Below are 21,600 nucleotides of genomic sequence, written 5' to 3' on the forward strand. Positions count from 1 at the left end.
AGTATGTCATTCCAATTTACCCGAAATCTATATTTTTAGTAGTCAACTAATATATCTCAAATGTAAATGTAAATATAATTATATTCAATGCAACATAAAATGCATATTTGACTTGAAGAATACAATTTTTATATGATACAATTGTTTTTGACCTAGTATTTTCATTTAAATTTAACTATATTTAAATTAGGTGGCAAGACTCACTACTATGTAACACTAATTCACTACTATGTAACACTAATTTAATTTTTAAAAGTTCATAAATTTTATTTTATTAAAATTAAAATTAAAATTTAAATTTTAAATTGGAAAAAATGATATATATATATATATATATAATTTGAATTAATATTTAAAAAATATATATTTTATTTATTAAAATTTGAACTAATATTAAATATTTTTTCAATGTAATTATAATTTTATAAAAATCTATATATTTTAATATAATTAAAAATACATCTATTTTATTATAATTATTAGTTTATTAGTTTATAAAAGATATTGATAGGACAAGAATTAATACATTACATTAAGAAAAACTAATAATTATAGAATCACAATTTACTATGTATTAAGATGTTCATGTTCTACGATAACAATAAAAATAATATTTTTTTTTTATTAAAAATAAATATATAAATTATATAGTTAAATTTTATTAAATTAAAACAAATAACATATATTTAACTTAATTACTTGCAAATCAACGCAATATCAACGCTACGAGATAATAAGTTAAATTAGTGTCATAACAAATAACATATATTTAACTTAATTAATTGCAAATCAACGCAATATCAACGCTACGAGATAATAAGTTAAATTAGTGTCATATTTTAGTATGTTTTCTTTAAACATGTTGGAATTTTTTTATAAGTTATATTTTTAAAATTTAAAATTTATTATTTTTAATTATTTATTCAAATTTAAAAATATAAAATTATTTTATTTGAAATAATTAATAATTTTTTAATTTTTTTTTTGGATTTAAATTTTATATATTTATATAAAATTAGAGAAAATTTCAACCTTTTAGATGTATCTTAGTACATTCAAATGCTTCTGTAAGAGAGGAAGAAACCATCTATGAAAATGGAAACTTCCTAAATTAATTATTAAAATATGTATATATTAGGAAGGAAATATGAATAAAGCTTATAATAATATTGTAATGTTATTTTTTTTTTAAATATTTTTGATTGATTTATTGACATTATAAATTTGAAATGTTAAATGTTAAATTTATATAATTTTAATGTTTTAAATTTTTCTAGGAAGTTGTGAAGGGGAGCTTGCCACTCTGTTGTGAGATGGTTTATCTACATCCCATTCATCACGTTTAAAAGGGAGATGGTTTATCTACATCCCATGCAACCACACATGTTTAAAAAGGAGATGGTTTATCTACATCCCATTCATCACATTTAAAAAGGAGATGGTTTATCTACATCCCGTTCATCACGTTTAAAAAGGAGATGGTTTATCTACATCCCATGCAACCACACATGTTAACTGCCATACATTCTTTTCACATTAAGATGACAACATGTATTTCATTGCAAGTTTTTAGCCTAGTAGTTGTGGCTTTGTGTCCTTTTGCAACCCGTGCAACATTCCCCTATCGTAGGTGGGATATTTCTCCCCCAACAATGGCTTTGTAGAGACCATATTTGTCCATCTTGACCTGTGTTCCTCTGCAATCCCTATGGTTTGTCTTCGCTACAGGGGAAAGATATCTCCCATGGCACTGGTTTTGTGAGAATTTTATTGCATGATGGCCTTTACTCCTGGGAAGTTGGCCTTAAGTATATGCACCTAGTGGTAACCCTTCGCATAAGGAGAAAGGTGATAACAGTTAAGGAGGTGACCTCCAGGACATCAATGGTGTCGATAACAAAGCATAGAACTAGGGTGGGAGGTGACTAGCAAGGATCCGGCCTTTTTTTGAATCATTTCCATGCTTAATGTCAAATAACTCTGGAGTAATTTATTCTATTTCCAACATTTATTATTCTTTTAGTTTGTTATTCTATGCATCGCGGACTCTAGTTCATGGTGTACAAAGTGTCTTCGTGGTGTGTATTGTTATTGGTGTCCCTAGACTTCTATGGTTGTCAAACCTTGCCCAAAGATTTGATTCTTTATCTTCTGTCATGACTTGCTAGACTATGCTCTAGACCTTCCTGGCAGCTGAGTGTTAATTTTTTGTTAATTTTGTTAGTGAACCTATCAACTTGTTTCATTAGTTTTTATGTCCACTCGGTGTCGTCCTTTATCTGACCTTTGGTGTCTCTGAATACCATGCCCCTCTAGCAGATGTGTTTTCAATAGGGGTATGGAGGTAGAGGACCTCAACACTGACCATGAGCTCAATTTCATGCTTAGAACACTGCAACCATATTCCATGCTTCCACCACTATAGAAATTGAAGAGGAAATTCACCAATTCGAAGACTTGACTACGAATGATCGTCAAACATACCCTGATTCTGAAATTGAAGCCCAAGTACCCAATTGGGTTCCTACCCCTGAGTATACAATGGGACATAGAGTGAATATCTTAATTTCATTTCCCTTCTTTGACAAATTAAGACACTCCCGAGCATGGTCATGACCGAAAAGCACGAGGACCGTAATGATATTACCTCATGTTGGAATGAAATTCAACGAGTCAAACACCACCAATGCTCCTATCCCATTAGCTTGGATGCATGTTTGGCCCACATAGATGGCCATCTTCAGTGTGGCCTTAGGCCTCGATCTCCAACAGTTACAAGCGCCCAGGATCTAGTCCAAGTAATTTTGTCAGACACTTGATGTTTCCTCTAGCTTCTTGGCTTATGGCTTTCATTTTCAGTAAAATAGTTTATTTTAGGCGTTGTATATTTAGCAATAAATGGCATTTGAATTTTGACATACCTAGACCTTTGTCAATTACGAGCAATTCTAGTTTCCCTCATGCCAAACTGACAAAACTAAATTCAAATAGTGATATTTGATTTTTTCAAATGATATTTTGAAATAATAAAAATCTTAATTAACACACACACACAGAGTTTTAATGTACTAAATTTATTTTTATATTAAAAATGTATTTTAAATAGTAAAAAATAAAATTTTGTTATAATGTATATTAAAAAGTATGAAATCTTTAATTAGAAATAAATGAATAAATAAGGCGCTTGAAGGGTTGGGGTTTTGTCGGAGAATAAGTGGGGGCGGGGAACCTAACCGAAAGCCATCTCAGCCCCTGTATTTTATGCCTTTCCTATGTTCGCAACTAGTTTCTGTGGCTCTTCAATGTTGTCACTGTTGTACCATGGGTGCTCATCTTGGAGGCATTTCTTAGGTGATAGTGTAGTTTGATTAGTTCCTTACATGGGCTCAATGCAGGGGTTTTCTTGCTGCCACTGGTGCCTACCACTCAAGGTTAAAATGGTGTTGTCTCTCCATTATGTTGTCAACGCTAGTTCCTACCACTCGATATTGAAATGATGTTGTCACCCTTGTGCCATAGGTGCTCATTCTAGATGCGTTTATTGGATGTTAGTGCAGCTTGATCAATGCTTACATGGGGTGCATGTCAGGTTCTCTTGTTGCTGCTCAAGATTCAAATGGTGTTGTCTTCCCCCCCTACATCATCATTACCATGGTGCCGTTTGTTTTTTTTTGTTTTTTTGGTGTAGCATTTTTATGATTCTCAATGCATCTGCCACTAATCCCTTAGGATTTTTTCCCTACTCTTTCTACTTCCCTATCTCTGGGCTTGTTGTTTCATACTTCTTGGCAAGCTTGTGCCCAATTTAGAGGCTTATCAGAGCATCTCCATGCATTTATTAGTTAGAGTTGCTTTTGTGTATTAATTGTCGGTTAGAGTATCTTTTGGCGTTATTTTTTTCTAGTCATAGTATCTTCTTGCGATATATTCCAGTTGGCTAGAGTATCTTCCAACTTTTGCTAGGGTAGACATTTGGGTCTTTTTTATGTGCTTTGCACCCTATTTTATTTCAGTTTTTGTTGGTGTTTGATGACCCACATAGTAATAGGTATGCACGCCCTGTATCATGTTTTTTTTACATTGTATGGTGGTCAGTGGCTTAGGACTTGTGGTCCCAAGGTTTCATAATGTATTTGCAGAGACATTTTTCAATATGTAAATTGTCATTTTATATAATATAAAGTGCATTGGTTTTTTCTCACTGAAATAGAAATAAATAAATGAATGATTATAGCCACTCATAATTAAAAAAATGGAGAAGCGAAACAACAATCAGCCTGGCATAACATAATCAAATCTAAATACCTCCAAACTAAATTGATGACATTGTGGATAAAGGCTAGCGCACACATCCTATGTGACATTTCCTATATGTGGAGGAGCTTTATGAATATTCGCCCATGGCTTATGAGCAATATTCAGTGGCAGATTGGGAAAGGCATAACTATTAAAATTGGCTTAGATCCAATTTGTGGATTTACAAGGGATCAGACCTTTGCATCGGTTCTACTACAAAAAATCCACAATTTGGGCATACATTATGTTATTCAAATATTTGTATAGGATGTATTTTCCAATCCCTATTGCCTCATGGATTCCGACATTAGATTTATGGGGACCTTTTGCAAATAGATGGAATATCTACATTAGGAACCTTGTACATACAGGCATATTTTTCACTGAAAATGAGGATAAATATATATGGAACGACAATTTGGTGATGGGTGAAATGCCTATCATGGCTAGTAGAGGTGCGATTAAGGGCTTGTTCAAGTATTTAATTTTGCATCATTGTTTCCCTGTTATCTTACTCTTTTGAAGGTGTCATTCAATTTTGGGCAGTGGCTTGGGACCTGGGCCTGAAAAAGTGGCTCAAATCTTGGGGACGCTGGCGCACCACTAAGAGAAATAGTCCCTAGATACTAGCAAACCTTTTCAAGAGAGCATCTAGAGCCTCCTAGACGTTGGCAGGCCTATAGCATGAGAGAGTCCAGAGGTTAAGTGGTCAAAAATTTAGTGGGACCTAAGGACTAGCTACCTGAGTGGCTGGAATGGTTCGTAGGAGTTTATGTAACTGATGTGGAAGGTATGTATGTTGTGTTTCCATTGATTCTACTTCCTTAAGGTCACATGGGAGGTTGAATCTAATCATAGTAGCTTCTCGTCACATGTTTACTCTGATTGGCTAATTACTTGGGTAAATGTGGGAGGAGGGTGCTACATTTGATGATTTCCATAAGACAAAAACTAGTTCAAGAGTGAAAAGTGTGCTTGAAAAATGTAGAAATTTTGGCACTCTATTGCTTATTGTTTCTCTAGTTGGCATACACATGTTTGATAGGGTCCTAAATCTTGCCATTTCTTGTATGTTGTGATCATTTGATATGTTTTCATGAAATATGACTAATTATATTTCCTTTGCATAAAATACATTGATGTTTATGGAGATTTTACATGCGTAAATACTAAAACAAAAACCTTACTGTGCAGTTTTTCTACAGTCTCAGGCCTCAAACTCTCATGTCACACCATGAGTGTATTATTTTTTTTCTAAGTAAAATCTCATGGGGAAATCCAAGGGATGCTTTCCCACATTTGTGGATGATATGCCTTGTGAACTTTTTGACATAGAATTGTGTGTTTAACCTAGGGGGATTTGGTTTTGAGATTGAGAGCCAAATGAGCTACTTTTGGAATGGCCCATTTTAGGAATTTTGAGCATTGTCAAGGGAGTGGAGGCATAATTCTTTCTCTTTCTTTATCTTTGTTGAATCATGTGAATGATTTTGGTTTGGATTTGGTAGGCATGTGTGTTCGGGTCATGCTCTTGATTTAGGACTATGTGATACATTTTTATTGTGTATTCCTTGTCCTTAGCTTTGAGCAAGTATAGTTGTGGAATTGGATGGTCTATTCATTGTTGATAACTTAATGCATCTTTAGGGGTGACCTGATCATGTTTGAGTGCGAAGGAGATAGGTTTGGAAGTGGGGTTTAGTCTATGGACATCATATATTATACATCTATAGTAGTGTTATCCCTTTTTCTATATTTTCTATTTTTTGCTTTGACAAATAGTGAGTGTTGCGCAAAATTATTGTTACATGATTATCCTTTGTAGGGTCACTAGTAGGAAAAATGATATGTTGGTTTAGGATATTATGAGAGATGATTTATGTGCTTCCTTTACTTCAATGCAAAATGGAAATTCCTCAGGATTGGATGGTTTTCTTTATTAAGTCTATAAGTTCGTGTGGGACTTTATTGGGGATAATATTTGTTGTCTAGATGTAGAAAGTTGTTTCTTATAGCTTCCTCTTTGAGTTTCTAAAGTCTCAATTATGGATTGATGAATCCTATTAATCAGAATGCAATGAGAGAATTTATAGGTGGTTGGAAACCTATTACTTTGCTTACCATTTCTTATAAAATTGTGACAAAGGTTGTGGCTTTGAGGATCTGGTCAATTGCCAAGTATGTAGTGCAACTGAAGCCTACTAGGTTTGTCCAGGGGGGATTCATCCTTGATGTTGTGGTTTCATCTTGGGAGGAAATAGAGCAGGACAGATAGATCAAACAATAATGCCTTAAGTTGAAGGTTGAATTTAAAAATCCTATGATTGAGTTGATTGTCATTTCATCTTTAAGATAGGTTAATGTGCTTAGGTTCTGATTCATAGTGTGTGGGTATAATGATTGATCATTTCACCAATGCCTTGGCCTCAGTTTTTGTCACAAAGCCTTCTCCTTATGGATAGTGTTACATTAATTGATTTAATAGGGCCATCCTTTGGTGCCTTTCTATATTTGTGGACTATTGATACCTTTGGTTACTTGTTGGAGGAAACTTTCATTGTAAGGTATGTCAATATTATTATCCTTTTAGATGGTTTAAAGATGTTAATAACTATTTTGGAGATGACTCTTACTTGCTTGGACACCTTTTGTGGTGTCTTTAGTGCCATTTTAAATCCTCAAATTTATTTTTGGCTTTTTGGGTTGGATCTATCTCTAGAGTGGACTCCTACTACTTGGTCTATATTCGTCATGGAGTGATTGTCAGATTTGATATTCTTTTTGGGGAATGGATATCACCTGTGGACTCATGAGATGCAAAAACTTGTCTATTTTTTTTCATTTATCGAAACTCTGCATTTTATTCATGTTATTTGCTTATATGTGACATCTCAAAGACTTTATTTGTCCCCATCCTATGAATTGAGCACAAATTAAATATAATGTTACCAGGTTTTCAAATGGAAACTTATGAATCTTCTTGTCTAGTTGCCTTACTACAAATTGCATAGGTTGTTGACTTAAATAATTCATTTGCCCATTTCTAGAGCATTGCAGTTTTGGAATATCTATTTCAAGATTAGATGACATCAATATCGGTATGCGCCTTATAAAATGTTGACATATTATACATGTTGGACTACATTTGTGATCCAATATATGGTAGAAATAGAGTAGAAATAGCTTCAATTGTTCAAGGTATTAGACTCCTTGAATCCATGGAAATGAATGCAAGTGAGATTGAAATGGAGGGAGGATATCGTGTCACATGGGAACATATTTAGCTAAAATGCTAAATTTTGTTCAAGATTGAAAACAACTAATAACTCCATGTTCTACTGTTTGATGTGAAATTTTAGGCTACCATATTTGGGGTTGGCATTTTTGGACCTATGTGAATGTAGGTAGAGAATATGTTTTGGGTCTTAATGGAGGAATCAACAGTGTTCATCCAAATTTCAAATGCCATTTAAATGGCTTTAATTTCCATGTAAGACGAGAAAACCCTTTTCAGAAGAAATGGAGGCAATAAAAAGGTAGGTTGCCTTGACACATTTATAATTTATGGCCTTTGTTTTTGTACATAATAACATCAATTAGAAGTCAATTTATGTTTACTTTGTAGTTCATAAAATGGAGTCCTTGTAAGAAAAGTCATTGTGAGATGCCACTTATTGTTGCAAATGACAGTTTAGGTGTATACTCATCTGACTTCTAAAATTTCAACCCAATTGACATAGCCAATGAGATATTACAAGAGATATTCCATTCTCATGGGTTGTGAGTGGAATGGTGATCAATTTGCAACACTGTAAATAATTTTCAGGTTATAGAGGTTTACAATTTGACGATCCCAAGAGTTGGTTCATGCAAGGAATTTGTAACTCTTAGATTGACTCAGGTGAACAAGATAGAAAATTCATAAAATGATTGTGACTTGTGAGGTTGTTGTCAATTGCCATTTTACATTAAGTGCATTGATCAAGAAAACAAGTAGAAAGTTTTTGAAACTATAAGTATGCAATAGTTTTTATTGACTTGCATGGGGAATATAAGAAATGCATTTATTAAATGTGATGAACAATGCATAGATGATGAATTGAAACAATGGAAATGGGCTTGGTGAGAGTGATGTTTTTTCAAACTATTTTTGTTCCATACAAACACTTGGGAAATGCCAAGTTGTATGGAAAGCTACATTTTCAAATGAATAGTAATTTTGTCTTATAATAAATATTTATTGTCATCTCATAGGAAATTAATGACTTCCTGCACACTTAGGCTGCTAATGGCATTGCAATCATTTTTTCTTTTTGATATACTTTAGCACCATGTTTTGTCATACCTTGTGCTTTAATACATACATTTATTGAAGCTTTGTTTACCCACAATCAAAATAAATATTTCCACCTAGAACCGAACTATTACAAAAGCTTGCTACAAAATGTTAATTCACTATCACCATCTTGTTTAGTATGTTACTTCTATAGCCAGGGTTTTGCAAATTTGTAGTAAGGAATTCAAATGCACCATCGATAAAATGCATTAATGAGTTGTGTTGTTCAGAAAAATTGAAATGTACATGTTTTTTCTTTTACTGTTGCAAAATTTGGCTTTCATCTCACAACTTCAATTTTATATATTATAATAGGATGTCGTAATTTGAATACTAGACATTGTGGTGTCGAGGTGGTATAAACTAACTCAAAAAACCTTTGAGGAAGGTGATGAACATGGCTTGAAATTAGTTCAAGCTAACTTGAGGCCCTTGACATTGCGAAGCACAAAAGACAATACCAAAAAGAGGGAAGGTATGAATGTAGAATTGGGATTTCATATGGCTTTTGATTTCCAGTCCCTTTAACTGATTTCTAATATTTGTTCATGAATATTTAGAATTTCTTTTGAGGTTGATGTCCATTCCTCTTCACAATTATGCATCTATTATGGAATTTCTTTTGAGGTTGTTCCATTTGTGAAGATCCTTTTCTTGTCATGAGTTAAGTTCTACTTTACAATGTCCTTTGTAAAATTATTTTTATTGAAAACATTATGTTGAGCCCCAAAGATCAAGAGTTTTTTTAATTGTCTTATGAACAATTATATGTTGGAATTTGTTCTAATTTCTAAGTTATAAACATTGGGGTGATACACAATGATAACAGTTGGGGTGATACACAACAATGTTCTAATTCAAAAAAGATGGCATGGAATTTGTTCTAATTTCTACTTTATCAACAACTGGTGTGATACAAAACATTCATCTGATATCCAGACCCTTTGAGTGATTTCAATGGGGCTTTCATCTTACTTTTGATGTCCATCCCCTTTGAGTGATTTCTAATATTTGTTCATGAATATTTAGACCCATTCTTGTTCTTCCTCCTACTGATGTACAAGTGGATACACAACAACTACCCATTCTTGCAATGATAACAACTAGGGTGATACACAATAGTGTTCTAACTAAAATAAGATGGCATGGAAATTGTTCTAATTGCTACTTTATCAACAAGTGGGGTGATACACAACAGTCATCTGATATCCAGTCCCTTTGAGTGATTTCTAATATGTGTTCATGAATATTTAGAACCATTCTTTTTCTTCACCCTATTGATGTACAAGTGATTGAGTGTGAGTTTACTAAAGCTGAGAATGAATTTTATACAGCTTTGTATAGAAGATCTAAAGCAAGCACTTATTTGATCCATGGAAAAGAAATATCATAATAGTTTTGATTCATTTTTTTGTTGTGATTTTGGTTTGACTTAAAAAATCTATGGTGTTTATTTCTATTTACAGGTCCAATTTGATCAGTTTGTTGAACAAGGAAAATTTCTTCACAATTATGCATCTATTATGGAATTTATTTTGAGGTTGTGCCAATTGTGAACGTCCTTTTCTTGTCATGAGGTAAGTTCTACTTTAGAATGTCCTTTGTAAAATGATTTTTATTGAAAATCATTATGTTGAGCTCCAAAGATCAAGAGTTTTTTTCATTGTCTTATGAGCAGTTATATGTTGGAATTTGTTCTAATTGATAAGTTATCAGTAGTTGGGGTGATACACAATGATAACAACTGGGGTGATACACAACTATTATAATTCGAATAACATGGCATGTGATTTGTTCTAATTACTACTTTATCAACAACTAGGGTGATACACAACAGTGATTTGATATGTATAAGCTGGCAAGGCATTTTCTTCTAGGAAACCAAATGTGTGTTAATGGAGATTCTTGTTTTGTACCTTCAAAAGCTTACATTGAAGAAGTGGTCAAAGAAATTTGTAATGGTGAAAGAGGAGAGTGCCCAATTTGTCTTGAATGAGTTGATGATGCAGTCATGGCTCCTTGTGTACATCATATGTTTCATCAGTGCCTACTAGCAAGCTGGTGTAGCTCTTTGGGTGGTGGTTGTATTGCTTGTACTAATTCTAGTTAATTTTCTTTGTATGACTAGATTAATTTGTTTGTAGATTATTGTTTATTATTAGCTTTTTGTGCAAGTCAAGCTACAAGGGTGTCATAGTGAGCTAACTCCATTGAGTTATTTTTTTATTAAGTTAAAAATAGGGGCTTGCATGATTATAGATTTTACAAGGATTATGCCATTATGTGTTGAGCATTTTTTTAAAATCAATGCCTATATATACAATTGCAAGGACTACCATAACTCCTCACATAATTCTTCAAAGGGTGCTATCTCAATGGAAGAGCACCTGTCATGCAAGAGGTTGGTGGTTCGATTCCACTGTACCCTAACATGAATTATTCAATGATATTGTAGGTTTTTTTAATTGAATATTTTTATATTGATTTATTTTAATGGTGAGATATTTTTTTGGATTCATTGTTTTATATTGTCTCTAGAGAGACAATAGATAGGATTAAAGACATTGTCTCCATAAAGACAATATGTCTTTAATTTCAACTATTGTCTTTGGAGAGACAAAAATGAAATTGTCTCATAAGAGACAATAATGTTTGTGTTATATATTGTCTTTATAGAGACAATTTTTTAAGACAATAATTTGAGACAGCCACTTAAAGACAATATTTAAGACAATACAAAAGTTTTTTTTTTGTCAAATTAAGAGAATTTACTATCATCCTACTTACTACTAATAATAAAAATCAAGCACATGTAGTTTGCATTTTTTTTCCAATTTTATTTTATTATTTTAGGCAATGGACTAGAATCAATAGGTTCATAAGAAAACATTTCAAATAAATCTAGTGTTCTCAAATAAATTAAATTGATGGAAAACCATCAATCCATGATAAACATCAAAAGATTTGCCTCATGATACATCTCACATTAGAGATTTAAAAGAAATCATTAAATTAGATAATTATAACTTTCTTTTAAATTATTATTAATTATAAAAAGATTTAATATATAAGTTAAAACATATACATATTTGAAAAAGCATGTAACAAGATTCTCAACCTTGAAGATTCATAACCACTTTACCATGAACATTCGATCATCAAATTATCAAATTAGATTTGTTAATTAGTAACCATCAAATTAAATTTGTTATCACACTATAAGTCAATACTATGACATGTCAACACCATATACTCAAAAAAACCATAACTCATTTGCTAATTAAAATATTATATTACTTTCATTTAATTTTAAATATTTTTCTTTTAAAAAAATTATTATTATTATTATTATTATTATTATTATTTTTAAATTAATTTGAAAACTAGAAAAAACATATAAATATCAACTCTCTTTTTTTCCCATGGAAAAATTTGTAATTTCATTAATGGAAGAAATTACATTTTGTAGATGCATATGCATATTCCGATATTTCCATCGACCTAAAGCAGAAAACGATGAAATATCAAAAACTACTACCAAAAAAACATCTGGGTAGTAGCCCCAACATAGTCAGGGAGGAGTCCAAAAGAAAAAAAGTACCATAAACAGTCATATAAGTATTATCTAGGTCCACGCAGGGAGATAATACCAAAAATAAGTACAGAGCCAATCATAATGGCCGCAAAACAGTTCATAAACAACAGAATAAATATGTACAATATCTGATGAAAAACTGTCCAAAAATTAGACCATTATGTCCATAAATGGTCTATGATAGTACTGGTAGCTAGCTCCATCAATCTGCTCAATGATCAGCCAGATGCCCTGCTCTCGGTTCGCACCTTCTTTGGAAAGTTGGTCAGCCTCTGAGTTCTGCTCCCTGTAGATGTGATTACATGAAAAGGAATCAAAATTAGAGATCAATCTTAATGCTTCGTCAAGTATGTGTCTTAATGAAAAAGACCAGCAATAGGAACACTTATTTAACCAGTCGCAGACAATCTTAGAGTCACCAAACAGTTGTAGAGCATGGCAGTTCTTCTCTGTTGCAAATCGGATGATGAAATATGCTGCTGAAAGTTCAGCAAAATTATTTGTGCCCCCTCTCAATCCCATGGATAGCCTGAAGGAGTGCCTCGCGGATAGGTGAAGGATAACCCCCCCCCTCCCCCCCCCCCCACAACCATCCACTTGTGCGGCCCCGTCAAAAAATGCCCAGGGACGGATGGGATCAATCAGTTCAGGAGTGATGATGCGGGTTCGAGTTATGGGCGGGTCATCAGGGATGAGGTCAAAGTCTGCTTTGATCAAGGCTGCAATGATAGTCCACCTGGGAGGGGAGTTATGAAAAATGAGCTGATTATGGGCAATCCAGACAGCCCAACAGAACAATAAGGGGAGATTTCTCAATTTGGGGGGAGTAACAGAGGAGTACCACTCATTCCAGGTCTCGACCAGGGTGCCCGGATGCTAGGTATAAGAGGATGGTATGGCAGATGATACAAGGTTCCAGATTCACCCTCCTTGTTGCAGAAATGACACCAATGTGGGCCAAAGAAGGATTGCTTCATCAGGTTGTCCCCCGTTGGAATTCTATTTCGAAGGATGCACCACATTAAAAGTCTGGATCTAGGAGGCGCCTTGAGTTTCCAGAGGTGTTTCCACCACTTGTGAAGTATGGGGGGCTTTCGAGATTCCGCCAGCACAATGTATCCCTCCTTTGGAGTGTATCTCCCTGATTTCGCCAGTGCCCAGATGATCTCGTCATCACCCCCAGTCAATCTGATATGAGCCTCTAGGAGAGCTTGTATGTAGTTCCTCCAGTGCTGCTGCCAAGGTGGAGGAATGTTGAGTTGTATGTCGGATTTCCAAGCCTGATGAAGAAAAGTGGTGTTGAACTCATCAGCAATGTGTTCAAGGTGTGTGATATGATGCTCCCTTAGGTACAATAAGAGATCAGCCAGTAATCTGTGCATATTGCCGCAACCAATCCACGGGTCAATACCAATGCGAACCTTGTTCCTGGATTTAATTCTCCAGGTGATGCCCGCGCGAATGGGATCCAAAGCTTTTAGGACAGCCTTCCAGATAATCGAAATGCCCGAGTATAGCCTAGCCGGTCTTCTAATCCATTCCAGAACATGAGTAGGGGCGATATATTTCGAGTAGGTTACTCTTGTCCATAGGTTGTCTGAAGCAACCAACTGCCAACCAAGTTTAGCAGCCAGTGCTGAGGAAAAATCATCAAGCTTTTTGAGTCCCCAGCCGCCCCATTTTTTTGGAAGTGTGAGGGCATCCCATTTAGCCCAAGAAAAAATTCTTCCTGGCTGATTACCCCTCCATAAGAATCTGCAACAAAGATTTTGAATTCTTGCCAGAATACCCCTAGGAATCCAGGCAAGTGACATCCAATAGACCGGGGTCGCTTCCAGAACACTCTTGATAAGAGTCAAACGGCCTGCATGGGATAAAAATCTTAAGTACCAAGTACTTAGCCGCTTTTCCAACTTAGCTATGAGCCAAGTCCAGTCTGCAATCTTATATCCAATCGGCTTTAACTTATATCCCAAATATTTCAGCCCCTCCTCTAGAGCAATCAATGTAAAGTTAAATCTGTGGAGCGCGTAATGAATTTCGTGCTGAGTGTAGGTCGCAACCATCAAAGTAGATTTTCCTTCATTGATGATCATACCAGTGGTCTTTTGAAATAAGGAAAATATATCTCTGATCGAAGTTATATCCCCCACACTTCCGTTGAGAAAAATCAGCACGTCATCCACGAAAAGTAGGTGAGTGAGCGTGCATTCATCTGTAATCTTAATGCCAGAAAGTCTGCCTCTCCAATGCTCTTCTGTAATTAATTGTCCAAGGCCTTCCATGATCAAGAGGAAAAGCAGAGGGGAGAGAGGACACCCCTGTCGAAGGCCACGAGACGACGAGAAGAAAGGGGATGCACTCCCGTTGACCAAAACACTGAAAGGTATGTTAGTAATACAACCCATGATCCATTTAATGAAAATGAAAGGGAAGCCAAGGTGGGTAAGAAGCATTCTCAGATATAACCAGTTCACCCGGTCGAATGCTTTAGATAAATCCACCTTCATTATCATACCTTTGCCCTTCCTGCTGTGTAGAGAGTGTAAAACCTCCTGTGTCGTTCCAATCGCTTCATGAATTTGTCTATCCTTCAGGAATGCAAATTGTTCAGGCAAGATGTGCTTAGACAAACAGTTACATAGCAAAATAGGGCAAAAATCTACAAAGGTGGATGGATTGTCAACCTTCGGGATCAAAGCAATGAAAGTGGATGAGATGGCAGCTTCCATCGACCTGAAACCCTTGACTCCTCCACCACTCTGAGCAGATCCGGTCCTATCAACTCAAAAAAAGCCAAGTAAAATTCGATGGACCATCCATCAGGTCCAGGGCTTTTGTCCTTGCTGAAACACTTTAATGTATCCTCTAGCTCCCCCAAAGTGACCTCCTGAATCAATTCCTCCTCCTCGTCTTGATCCACATATCTAGGGAAGAGCTGTGCAACCCTGATAATTTCTGCTAAGTTAATCTCCCCTGGGTCACTGTAGGCCTGTTTAAAATGTGAGTTTGCTAGAGAGGCGAGCTGGGGGAAAGTATGTGTTGTCCTTCCCTGTTCATCTTGCATTTGCCAAATAGTGTTGACTGCTTTCCGCCCATTTGCAAATTTATGAAAGAATTTAGTATTTGCATTGCCTTCCTGAATCCAGATGGCCCTGCTCCTCAATCTCCATTTGTCTTCTTTTTCTTTTAGGAACTTACCTCAGGCTGAGAAGAGGGATGTGATGTGATTCTTGTGCTCCTCAGATCTGTATAGTCCTCCTTGCTCTTTTTCAAATACCTCCAGTTCATTCTCAATCTGTTTCAACGAATGATCATCCTGCAGTCTTTTATGATGGGCCCAATTTTTAGACAACTTCTTCAGTTCCGTTAAGTTACTAATAAAACCAGTCGAAGCTGTGCCTCCAACCCCTGGTGGGTTTGTTTTCCAAAATTCAGTGACCATGCTGATATAAGAAGCATCCTTAAGCCAAATAGAACTGAACTTAAAAGGACCCTTCGGCCTGTCTCTTCCTCGTCCTATTTCCATGTAAATTGGCAAGTGATCCGATAGCCCACCAATACCTACCCATTGTCTAATATTGTGGCCCATATCCATGACCTGTTCCTTGACCAGAAATCGATCCAACCTCCTAGCAAGGCCACTTTCACCCACCCTATTATTCCTCCAAGTGGCCTGTAATTTTGCAACAGGGATGTCTATCAGGTGGTGAAGTTCCAAGATAGATGAGAAGTAGTCTGAGAGAGAGTCTGATTGAGCATGCTGACCCCAAGATTCGGTGAAGCCTATTGAAAAATTTAGGTCCCCACCAACAATCAGGTTTCCAGCCGAGAATTGTTCTGAATCAAGAAGGTGGTCCCAGAAAGCAGGGCGATTCAGGCAGGGACCATAAATATTGACAATTCTGAAAGGGGTCCCCAACTCAGCAGAGTGTACATCGACCCCAATAAAACCCCTCCCACCCCAGCAGCTGATCTCTTTAATAGATCGAGTATTTATGCCCAAAGCAAGTCCTCTAGAACGGCCGTGTGCATCCAATCCTGTAAATCTCCAACCCGGTAGAAAAAGTTCTAGGGTTCTTGCAATATCACAGGATTGTCCCAAGGTCTCCTGAAGGAAAATGATATCCAAAGAGTCGGCAGAGAGTAGCCGACGGAGTGCTAGTTTTTTGTCGGGCCTAGCAAGCCCTCTGCAATTGTAGGATAGGATCTTCATGGAGGGGGTTCGGGCAGGGTTGTTCTTGCTCTAAGAACCCCAGTGATAGTGGATTGCTTTCCCAAAGCAATGTCAACATCCGCTTGTGCTTGTGCAATTTTTAGATCAGAAGGACGGCCTTGGGAGGATTTGGTAGCCCAGGGGGGGGGGGGGAGGGTGGAGAATGTCCAGTCCAACCTGGTCCATAGTCAAAAGCCTCGAACGAGACCGGGTATTGTATCGAGGGGCCGAGGTCTCCAACAATGTGGTTGAGGTTTGCGGGGGGGGTACAAAGCAGAACGGGGGGGGTGGGGGCAAAGGCGGTGAGGGGAGGGGTGATGGCACAAATGCTAGTAACAGGGGACTCCAGAGGGACATCAGTACCCAGACTCAATAACTATTCAGATATTGTATTATGAATATCAGAAAAGCATTGTGAGGAGGGTAAGTGAAAGGAAAGCATACCCGAAGAATAGGAATCTCCCGAGGCCGTCGCTGCCGAGCCAAGAACAGGTGGAGGGGGGCGGAGTGGCGGTCAACCACGCTTCCTCGGAGTGTTCTTGGCCTGCTCCACTGAACGCTGACCAGGGCTCGATAAAGTGCCTGTTCCCCCAGAGTGAGGAGTAGAAATGCGATGAAATTCCTTGGTGGCTCGAGGCAATTCATCTCTAGCAGGGTCTCCATGTGACAGAGCATCTTGTACCGGTGAAACCTGGGGAAAATTCCTCACTGATTGCCTGCTATTCCATTTGTTCAGTGGGCAATCTTTGAATAGGTGCCCCACCTTGTGGCAGCGCCTACATCTGAAGGGAACCCCTTCATAGTCCAACATTTGTCTCCGAGTCAAATCCCTCCATTGAATATTGATGTATTTCGGGAGTCCTCCCGAGAGGTCCAAGTGGACTAAGATTCTGGCATAAGCCATTCTTCCTGTGGTGATATATGATTCATCATGTGTAAGGAACGTGCCCATGGTGTCCCCAATCTGTCTGAATATCTGCTCCGTCCAGAAATGTACAGGAAGACCTGGGAGATGAACCCATACCGGACTAGTCCCCGCCTTTTCAGTCTCTGGGTCGAACATTGGAGTCCATCTTCGAAGGAGGATTGGTGCATGGTCAATGTGCCAAATAGTAGTGAGGACCCAATTAGTTTAGGCAATGCTCTTGAATTGGAGAGCGAACTAGCCCCTCATATAGGTTTGGACACGAGGGGGTTTCAACAGGTGATGTCCCCAGACCTCCATCGTCCACTTCTGTAACCACTCAACACTATAGTGTCTGCCCCTAACCCTTCCAACCAGAACCTTTTCAGCCGAGTCCATTGCCTCACTGAAAGGTGTGTCTTCAGCAAGTTTCAAGAAGAGCTCGTTGCTACTCAAGGGGAGGCGCTTCTTCCTTTTAGATGGCCCTGTATGTTTCTTGTTCAGTGCTGCCGCCGACCTATCCTCCGGGTCGTCCACAAGTGCAGCCTTATCTTTCTCTGTCAAAGGTCCTTTATCCTTTAAATTGTCGAAGTACCCTGAGATGATGCCAATGTCCGTGAAATTGCCTTGTGGGGGGTTTCCCGGGTCTTGTGGCGCTGAAAGAACCGGTGCTCTGCTGTTTGATGCAAGTAGGGACCCAACTGAGGGTTTATTCGACGCATTCCCCACAGGAAGTAGACCAGAGCCCGACCCAAGAATCTGTGTGTCTGTCACACTGCCGCTCCAAGCCTGCGAAAAGGGTTCCCTAAGCGGTTGAGGACCCGCGAATTCTCGAATCGTTGTAGCTTCAGGAGCTACCAAAATAGAGGGTATGTGCTGCTGAGAGAGTGGGGGTAGGGCTTCTACTTCTGTAGCCAGATCTTGCTCAAAAGTAAGAAAATCATCCACTGTGGTTCCGGTCTGAGGCCATATCGGCAGCTGTTCCGAAGAAACCGTGGAGAAAACGTTTGCCTCCATAACTGTCAAGTAACCAAGCTGACAGCTGCTAGAGGGAAAGTCGGTGGGGGTCCAAAAACCATCTAGGGGAAGCAAAGATTAATTAAACCGGCTCATAAACCGCCTGCGGATAAGGAGTAACCTGAAATAGCCGCGAAGGGGCCGGAAACCACGATGGTGTGTTGAATAAAAACTCTGCGGTGAGTAAAAACCTGTAAGCCGATTCCCAAAACCCTATCCGCCAAAAGCAACCGGAACAAACGACTAAAAAACCATAGGTTACGGAGCTGGGTGAAGACCAACCCCTGTGCGCCCGTGAAAAGTAATGAAGGGACGGAAGAAACCCTGTCCCACCATGACTGTCAACCAAAAAAACTTATCCTGCACTAAACCCTAAGTCTGCCATTGTCATCTTCCGGGAGCTCTCCCAAACCCATTTTCTGAAAATGACCAAATGTAACAAACCCATCTTCCCATCATAAATATCAACTCTCTATTTTAACTATTACTAAAAATATTTCCAAAATATTAAATTATATTTATTAATGATTAAAATTCACAAATATTGAATTCTATTTATTAATTATTAAAATTTACCAATATTCAATTATATTTATTAATTATTAAAAATGTGAAACTCTATTCTAACAAGTAATAAAAAAAGATGATACTAATTTGGAGAATGGAATTGGTAGCCATGTGCATGGTGTGGCTAATTAGGGAGGACAAGGCATGACATCCAAAATGCTGGGATGGTGGAGTCGGCCACTTGGTTCGTTGGACGCGGCTATCCTTTCATTGTCTTTGGGAGAAGAAAACAATATAAATGACGAGCACAAACCACAAACCGAAACAGAAATTCACCCAAAACAACTCTCAAGAAACCAAGAATGAAGAATCTGCTGTTGCAGAATTGCAGTGGAAGCGAATGGTGGAAGACATGAAGAAAGAAGGAAAGCTTTCTAACACCTTGGCGGTCTGTGATGTTTCAGGGAGCATGTCCGGAACTCCCATGGAGGTCTGCATAGCGCTTGGATTGTTGGTTTCGGAAATAAGCGAGGAGCCGTGGAAAGGCCATGTTATGACTTTCAGCGAAAGTCCAGAACTGCATTTGGTCACAGGGAATTCCCTAGTTGAAAAGTATGAATTCACAGAGAACATGGATTGGGGAATGAATACCGATTTCCAAAAGGTGTTCGATGTGATATTGGAGATGGCAGTGAAATGCCGACTAGAACCGGAGAAGATGATAAAGCAACTGGTGGTGTTCAGTGACATGGAATTCGACCAAGCTTCCTCAAATCCATGGAAAACAGACTACATGGTAATCAAGGATAAGTTCAGAGAGGCGGGATATGGAGTGCCTCCCAGGATCATCTTCTGGAACTTGAGAGACTCTAACAGCACGCCCGTGTTACAGGGAGAAGAGGGTGTTGCCCTGCTCAGTGGTTTCTCTAAGAACCTCCTCACGCTCTTCTTGGAAAACAATGGACAAATCAATCCATTGATGGTCATGAACAAGGCCATTGAAGGGGAGCTTTTCCAACCCTTACGTGTTGTGGATTAACCTAGCATACCATCAGTGTCGCTCTTAATTTTCCTTTTCTTTTCACAACATTTTCAATTATTTTAAATGAAGCATTTTATGTTATGATAGTCAATGAATTTCATAAATGGCATTTTCTATCTCATTTTTCGTTCCAAAGTAATGTTGATATGGGTATATATTGGGTTGGATACCTAAAATTAATGGGATATTATGATCATGCACTATGCATGATAACGATAAAATTATATTATGGGAAATCATCTTCTAAGGCGGGTATGGCATGGACTTGTGAAAATGAATAAAATTGTGGTCTTTACCAATCTTTAAGGCATGAAAGCTTATAAACATTTATTCCTATTTATTCTTAGGGAATATTCATGATCACAATTATGGTAGATATATTTAAGGTGATATTCTATTTTATTTTCTTTGGTTAACATGTGGACTTTGAGTGGTTGATATGGACTGTTGGAGCCCAAGTAGTTTTCAATTTCATTTATTTTCTCTTGTTGGCCCTCCTAGTCATAGTGTGCCAACAAATGCACCAACTGGGAAATGGTTGGTTCCGCTCTTCAGTTCGGTGTCAATGGTGATTAAGAGAAGCCCACATGGACAAACTTGTGGTTAAAAGGGGGTTGTGCGACTAGCCAACCTCCAACTTCAAGAAAAAGACAATTGATTGTTTTCTCGTGAGAAATTTGTTGGGTTCTTTTAGTTGGGTGTATGCTTTGTGTTTCTTAAGGCTATCTTTATATGTGGGAGTCTTGTGGTGATTTCTGTATGGGATAGAGGGCGCTAAGACTCATATGGTGGCAATAATGCTTCTAATAGAAGACTTGGAGGCAATGTTGATGAGCTGCAAAGGTAAAAGAATTGATTAAAGAGTGGAAAATTTGCTAAAAGACCTGGTGGTGGATTAAAAAGTATTAATGGTAGGTCATGTGTATTATAAAATATCGAGGCTAAGGCTCAGCCCACCAAGAGCACGTAAAATATTTTGTGAATGTGGTTGCCCTATTTAGCCACCTTTTATCAGCATTGAGGCGAGGGTGGAACAATCATGATTAGAAATGGGTTCACACTTCTTAACTCTTTAGTGTGATTTGCGTAGTGTAATGAGCCCCATTCATTGGTACAACCTTGGCACAAGAATGAATGCCTAGAAAGAGACATGGTCAACGTTGTGAAGGGAAGTTTGTTTTTAAAAATCCCATTTATGGAACCATTTCGTAGATGTGTGGATAGCTCCTCTATAAGATTGTGCAATGACGAAGAATGGGTATGAGCCTGATGTCACATGCAATAGACTGCTAGAATGGTTTGATGATTTGAGGGTGAAATACCATATGAAGAGAAGCATCATTGTTGTGGTGTTAGAGATAACAGCTACATGATTTTTGTTCATGTTTGAAAGCTTGTGTAACACCTCCTCCCAGGTCAACCCAAAGTAACCATGCCAACCAGGGTAAACATGAGGAGAGATGCTACTACAATCAGATTCGACCTCCTATGTCACCTTAAGGAAGTGGAATCGACGGAACATCACATACAGTCATCCAACATCATCAAAAGAACCCTCAAGAGACAGGTCAGCCACTTAGACAGCCTGTCCCTGGGTCCCACTGCTATTGTGCAACACTTAGGCCATAGTCTCTCTCGTGTTATGGCTAAGGGAGTGCCTAGCAATCAATCCATGAACAATTAAAGG

The 21,600-nt window shown here is 37.6% G+C and overlaps 2 protein-coding genes across 2 annotated transcripts; both read right to left on the reverse strand.

Annotated features, from left to right (window-relative positions):
- Positions 1-15,429: 15,429 nt before the first annotated feature.
- On the reverse strand, positions 15,430-16,443 carry LOC149202415 (uncharacterized). Its single transcript, XM_089401581.1, has one exon. The coding sequence runs from the start codon at positions 16,441-16,443 to the stop codon at positions 15,430-15,432; it is 1,014 nt and encodes a 337-aa protein (XP_089257707.1).
- A 514-nt stretch (positions 16,444-16,957) lies between these two features.
- Positions 16,958-17,506, reverse strand: LOC149202416 (uncharacterized). Its single transcript, XM_089401582.1, has one exon. The coding sequence runs from the start codon at positions 17,504-17,506 to the stop codon at positions 16,958-16,960; it is 549 nt and encodes a 182-aa protein (XP_089257708.1).
- Between the last annotated feature and the right edge of the window lie 4,094 nt (positions 17,507-21,600).

Source organism: Pinus tabuliformis, chromosome 2_1 (genome assembly GCF_031772625.1).
Source record: "Pinus tabuliformis cultivar Carrire ecotype Pingquan chromosome 2_1, CPIR1, whole genome shotgun sequence".
In the NCBI taxonomy this organism is placed as follows: domain Eukaryota; kingdom Viridiplantae; phylum Streptophyta; class Pinopsida; order Pinales; family Pinaceae; genus Pinus; species Pinus tabuliformis.